The sequence below is a fragment of the Triticum aestivum genome, chromosome 7A, assembly GCF_018294505.1.
Source record: "Triticum aestivum cultivar Chinese Spring chromosome 7A, IWGSC CS RefSeq v2.1, whole genome shotgun sequence".
Lineage (NCBI taxonomy): Eukaryota > Viridiplantae > Streptophyta > Magnoliopsida > Poales > Poaceae > Triticum > Triticum aestivum.
In genome coordinates, this window is record NC_057812.1 from 611281938 (window position 1) to 611288682 (window position 6745).

Sequence of the window (6745 nt, forward strand, 5' to 3'; positions counted from 1 at the left end):
TGGCAGGTAGGAATAGGTTGTGGATGATTTAGAAAGAACTGAGATCCGTGTGACTGATCGGACTGTTGGCTTTTGAGGCAGCGGGGTCCGGTTGCAGATGCTCTCAGGCCTTGTACAATAAGATGTGCTTAGAAAAATAAATCGGGCTTTCCTTAAGCACCGATGCTTATTTATACATGGTAGATGCTTAACTAAGCGTCTCTTTTATAAAAATAGGTATCGATACTTCAAAAAAACTCGGTTTATTTTTTTAAGCACCTCTCCAAACACCTCCCATTATACAAGGCCTTACAAGCCACAACTTTTCCCCACCCGGGCGCCGCCGCCACGCCAGCTGCGCGCGCTGCGCTATCCTACCGACCACCTTCTGGACGTCTCTCTCCGTCTTCCGCGCCTCCACCCCACGCGGTTCATTCGCAACCCGCGGCGGCTCCTCTCCTCGCTTTCCGTCCTACCCCAGGACGGAGGGGTCTCGCCGGCGACATGGCTCCCTCAATCGCGCCGCCTTCTTCTCCTTCGTGCCTCCGGTGAGTTATTACATTTTCCCGGCCGTGAGCATGTATTTTGCCCAGTCGGTCAGTGGATTTACAGTCGAAATCACTTGGGAAAATGTTTCGACAAGTAGAAGAGATCGATTGGGGCTCTCCCCGTAGCCATCTCTGAGCACCAAACCCTAGGATTTTTGTAGTGGTCTGTTTGGGCTAAGCTTCGGACTAGAGGAGGCTCGGTACCCAATTTTGGCCCAAGGTCTATTTGGTTCGAGTAATATAGCCATGATGTAGTTATATAGGCATGGTTGGGTTGGTATAATGGTTCTACTATTTTTTAGGTTCAGGAGATATGATTTTTTACTTTGGAGAAATATAGGAGATGTGGATTGTGCTTCATCTTCGTTGTTTTTTGGGGAAACCTGACGGCAGAACTGCCTATTCATATCGAAGAAACAGTTGCTCGGTTTAAGAGGGATAGCTGCACAAAAACAAAATACAAAGGGCATGGAGTCACTCACCGAACTCATTATTAGCTTTGTGCGTAAAGTTTGATGTTGAAGATTTCTACTCACCCACATTTCCTTGTTTATTTCTTACCATGCTCCTTGTATACAGTAGGCATGAAATTTGTTAAGTATCTTCCATCAAAATTTTGTTCATATGGTGCTACAACCTACAAGGCATTATGCTACACAACAGGACACAAGATTATCGATATGACATTATCGACAATAATTCAGATCATAGCATTTTACTTCATAATTCTAACATCTTATCTTAAATTGGTTAATGCAGTGGGAAACTCTTTACACGGTTCACTGGTACCAACAGTCAGCCCATCAATTCTGTCTTGCGCTGCGATATTTCAGTTTCACCAACTTTGGCATCAAACAGCTTAAGGAGAACCAGTTCGCTTCACTTGGCAAATAATAATCGAACCAAAAGCTTTCATGTATGTCATGCTGGGGTTGATCCTTCAGAACGTATTGTTATAAATGGTCAGGCCAGTCCATCTAAAACTGTTCAAGCTGATGCTGCTGCATTGGGGACCATAGCTGCTGACATGGCTCCTGTCGTCGATGGGTTTTCAGCTGATGATGATGAACTTGACCTAGATTTGCCTACAGAGGGTTTCTCATCTATACCTGAAGCTATTGAAGATATTCGCCAAGGAAAAGTATGTCATGTTACCAAAGTTATGTTTTCTGTTTATTTATTTTGCATCATTTGCTCTGTAATCCTAACTGATTCATTTTGCAGTATGTGATTGTTGTGGATGATGAAGACAGGGAGAACGAAGGAGATCTTATAATGGCAGCATCCACGGTAACACCAGAGGCTATGGCTTTCATAGTGAGGCATGGCACTGGGATTGTATGTGTCAGCATGAAGGAAGATGACCTGGAAAGACTACAACTTCCTCTTATGGTAGTGGCAAAGGAAAATGAAGAGAAGCTGCGGACAGCCTTTACTGTTTCAGTGGTATGATGTCCGATTTTCTAGTCAGAATTCTGGTCTATGAGCATATTGTATTTTCTCCTTTTTCATATGGGCATATTTTACTTTCTCCTCTTGCCTGTTTCTCCAACTGACTCTGCTTAAAAAATGTATTTTAGGACGCTAAAGAGGGCACAACAACAGGGGTTTCAGCCAAGGATCGGGCAAACACAGTTCTAGCACTTGCATCTCCTTATTCTAAGCCTGAGGACTTCAACCGTCCTGGACATATCTTTCCTCTTAAATATAGAGAAGGTGGTGTCCTCAAAAGGGCTGGGCATACTGAAGCATCAGTAGACCTTGCCATGTTGGCTGGGTTACCTCCTGCTGCAGTTCTTTGTGAAATTGTTGACGATGATGATGGTTCCATGGCTTTGTTGCCAAAGCTGAAAGAATTTGCAGAGAGGGAGAACCTGAAGATAGTCTCAATTGCAGACTTGATTAGGTTTGTTATTTGCTAATATACCCAAGTGTCAGTTCGTTCATACAAGTTAAGAATTTAATTATGATGCACTGAACGGTAATAGTTTCATGCCGGATGGCAACTAGAGAACAATTACGAATATGAAAGCTACAGTTTGATGAATTCTTACTTGAATGCATACTTTTGTGTAATATTTTACTGGACCATCAGTTGCTTATAAGAAATTATTTGCATATACAGATATAGGAGAAAGAGAGACAGACTGGTAGAACGTCTTTGTGTCACACCATTACAATTACAGTGGGGGTCATTTGAATCCTATTGCTACCGATCTCTTATTGATGGGATGGAGCACATTGCAATGATCAAGGTAAGCATCCCTGAGCAAATATAGGTAGTCACTTGCAAGTTTGCAGTTGGACTCAACAATGGGATATTTTTTGTTCTAGTACATACATCTGTAATAAAATTCTTGAACAAAACTAAATTCAGCAAGACATTTTTTTTGCCATTTACATCCATCAGTCTGGCCAAAAAACCTCAACCAGTTGTACAGCCTATACTGCAAGATCATGGTGAAGCAGCAATGTATTGTGGGAATGAAACCTTCTTAAATAATGAATGCTGCTAAGTCTTTCTTTTCATCTAGGCTTATTTTTTGAAGAAACCACGAAAGCACAGGAGCTCTGCATTTCACAGTAGAAGTAGAATTCCCCAGTTAGTTAGGGAAAACCAGGCAAAAACCATTTATATGCAGGGCAATAATAAATTGTTTTCCTTTATATGCAGGGTGATGTTGGGGATGGCCAGGATATTCTAGTGAGAGTCCATTCAGAGTGCCTAACTGGAGATATATTTGGATCGGCGAGGTGTGATTGTGGGGGCCAACTTGCCCTGGCGATGACCATGATCGAGAAGGCTGGTCGGGGTGTGGTGGTTTACCTACGTGGCCACGAAGGCAGGGGCATTGGGCTGGGTCACAAGCTCCGGGCATACAATTTACAGGATGCTGGACGGGATACTGTTGAGGCTAATGAGGATCTTGGGTTGCCTGCCGACTCCCGGGAGTACGGTATAGGCGCGCAGGTAAAGACCATTCCACTGGAATTGGCTTGTATTACAACTCCTGAGCTATCCACCTTTGCTGATATCTATTTCCGCTATGCAGATACTACGTGATCTTGGCGTCCGAACCATGAGGCTGATGACTAACAACCCGGCGAAGTACACTGGACTCAAGGGCTACGGTTTAAGTGTCCTGGGAAGAGTGCCGCTGTTGACACCAATAACTAATGAGAATCGGCGTTACATGGAAACAAAGAGGTTGAAGATGGGGCACATCTACGAAGACCCTCCTAATGGCCATACAAGTGGCATGAGTGACGAGGAGCAATATCAGGAGGATAGTGGCAGCGAACAAGATTAGACCCTAGAGCCTTAATAAATGTCTTCATGTTTCTCCCGGCAATAAAAATAAAACCCTCAAATTTGTTATGAGCACTTCTTTCTCCAATTTTGATTATACATATGTAGTTACTATTTGTAGATGATGTATATTAGTCTGGTCTGAGCATGTGCCATGTGCAAAAATATATTCTCATGTACTCCCTCCACCTTGGTTTGTAAGGTTTGCATGCATTTCAGTAAAAACTTTGATCCTTTTCAATAAGAAGCTTTGATCATTAATTTGGTCAGTGTCCTGCACCTCTTTGAATTGTTTTTTTTATCAAAGTGTACTTAAATGAGTTTGTGAGCCAGAGTGTTGAGCTGGTAATTTGAATTGGTTAAAGTTGTGTCCAAGGACACAATCTTGTACTCTCTTTTTTGTGCATACCTGAGCTCAGTTTCATCTGTGAAAAGTGAGTGATATGAGGGCACAGACGGCACCTCCTGTTAAATCTCAAGGCATGTCATGCCAAAACTAGTTGGGTGTCAAATTTAACCATGCTTTGCCAAAATTTGACCCTTGCTACTACGTCTACTCATGCAATAGAGATGAGCAATCCACTATTGAAAGAAATGTCACATTCATGGGAGATTATACTCCCTCCGGTCCTTTTTACTCCGCGTATTAGATTTCTGTCAAGTCAAACTTTACAAAGTTTGACTACATTTATATTTAAAAATATCAACATCTACAATATCAAATATATATACTTACTTACTTACTTACGAAGCCTTTTATCCCAAACAAGTTGGGGTAGGCTAGATATGAAACCCTTTCACGAGGACTTCCCAGGAGGTCACCCATCCTAGTACTACTCTTGCCCAAATGGGTTTCATACCCAAAAGACTGGCTAGTTTTTACGTTGGCTCGCCAAGCCTATCACAACCCTTAGATATGAAACCCTTTCACGAGGACTTCCTAGGAGGTCACCCATCCTAGTACTATTCTCGCTCAAATGGGTTTCATACCTATGGGACTATCAAATATATATACCATGATACTATATTTCATGATGAATCTAATAATATTGATTTGACATTGTGAATGTTAATACCTCTTTTCTATAAATTTGGTCAAAGTAGAGATACTTTGACTTCAGACAAAACTTATATGCAGACTAAAAAGGACCGGAGGGAGTAACAAACATTAGGTACTGACACTGCTGGTTTTTATCTTTGGTTGACAGTTGCCGGCCCAAGTTATTTGGCAGTGGAAAGTGGGAATTCCACAGTTGATGCAATAGTCAAAACACTTGGAAAGTGGGAATTCCACAGTTGATGTGATAATACCTATCGTCAGCATGATCCAAAGCTAGATATATAGATTGTTGTCTTTGTTTGTATAGCCTCTTACTTTTGTGATACTGGACTGCAGCCAAGTGCCTCTTCGGAGTATGGACCATAAACTAGTGTTTGCCTTCTCTTGCCTGGCCGTGAAACTGCTGAACCTGTCCCTCTTACCAGAGCTGTAAACCTGCCCCTCTTTGCTGGTTGGACTAGTGAAAACTGAATCTGCGCTACTACTTACTCCCTCCGTCCGGAAATGCTTGTCATCAAAATGAACAAAAAGGCGGAAGGGAGTACTTGACTCATGGTACCACTGCCGCATTTGCTTTCAAAAAACTGGAGGGGAAATGTCCAAGTGTCGCTACCGAATGCTGCATCCCCCATGAACCTTCAAGTTCTTCCTTTTGCACATACAAGCCAGACATTCCAAATGCGAGTGAAATCAAGAGTCAAGGAAACATGTCGGTGACACTAATTTTGGGGATGCCGAGAAGGTATATATCTGTTGCAACATTTGGTCCATATGTTGTCTGCTGCCACGGCTCTGATGGCTGAATGTAAGAAAAAAAAAACATTCTGTCACAACATTTGTGCCCACACGGCACTGATGAAAGTTCATGGAATAAAATTGCTATGTCTATGTGTTCGATGATCCGATTACGATATGCTGTCGGTGCCGCGGATACAGGAACCAGTCGCTCCCCAGCTTCCTGCCAGGTTTACCACACTGATCCCCCGAAAGACCGCCTATGAGTGGTGCAGCGCTGGCAAAACGCCTGTTGTGGTGGGCGTACTCCAGCCCACGGTACAGCTCTTCGAGATCAGCTCCCCTCGTCTCATGCGCCTCCTCCAATACCTGCCTGCTGATGTTGTATCTTTTAGCGCCAAAGCATGTTTGGCGTAAGACCCGAGTGGCGAAGCTCTGCAGCTCAGGCGTGTCTGTCCCATGCGCCGACCACCAAACAACTGTAACTGAAGAAATGGTCAAAACTTAATTCCCTTATTTTAATACAAATGAAGCATGGATTTCTTCGTATTCTACAAGTCAAAGTGTAAATAAGTACGAGGGAATAGGCTCTACTTTACCTTGTGGTGTCTCCACTATTTGCTGAATTGCTGAATCTGAACCAAAAGAACCTGATCTTCCTTTATATACTTCAATTTGTGCTTTCAGTCTCCCTGGATCATAATGGCCTTTTGCAATTGCGGTTGTGCAGGCCTCAATACGACCGCTGAGCTCAGGATCATCACAGGAAGGATCTTTGTAAAAGACCCTTGGGTTTAGCATATGACCAGCAGCATGGAGTGGGGAATGCAAGTAACCATACCATATCTCGTCAACCCAATGCAAAATATCACCATATTTATCTCCAAGATTGTGCATTATGTCTTTTGCACTTGCCATGGTGTCATACAAGATACCCATTGGACAGTCCTCAGATTCTAGTTTAAGCAACACATCAATAAATGGTTTTGTAATCTTCAAAACATCAGCAGCAGCACACCAAAATGCACCATCTGTCTTTACTATGCCACAGATATGCCTGAACAAACTTGTAGTAGTAGAGAAACCAGAGGAAATCCAATCAAGTGGGTTAAA

At 42.8% G+C, this 6745-nt stretch overlaps 1 protein-coding gene across 1 annotated transcript; it reads left to right on the top strand.

The window, feature by feature from the left end:
• Window positions 1-281: 281 nt before the first annotated feature.
• LOC123148607 (probable bifunctional riboflavin biosynthesis protein RIBA 1, chloroplastic) lies at window positions 282-4098 on the top strand. Its single transcript, XM_044568074.1, has 7 exons — window positions 282-527; window positions 1287-1668; window positions 1752-1973; window positions 2108-2433; window positions 2653-2782; window positions 3202-3498; window positions 3581-4098. The coding sequence occupies exons 1-7, from the start codon at window positions 484-486 to the stop codon at window positions 3836-3838; spliced, it is 1659 nt and encodes a 552-aa protein (XP_044424009.1). The 5' UTR covers window positions 282-483; the 3' UTR covers window positions 3839-4098.
• Window positions 4099-6745: the final 2647 nt, after the last annotated feature.

Coding starts and splice junctions, on each gene's coding strand:
- LOC123148607 (XM_044568074.1), top strand. CDS start 484: ATGGCTCCCTCAATCGCGCCGCCTTCTTCTCCTTCGTGCCTCCG. Junction 528..1,286: donor TCTTCTCCTTCGTGCCTCCG/GTGAGTTATTAC, acceptor TGGTTAATGCAG/TGGGAAACTCTTTACACGGT. Junction 1,669..1,751: donor AAGATATTCGCCAAGGAAAA/GTATGTCATGTT, acceptor TTCATTTTGCAG/TATGTGATTGTTGTGGATGA.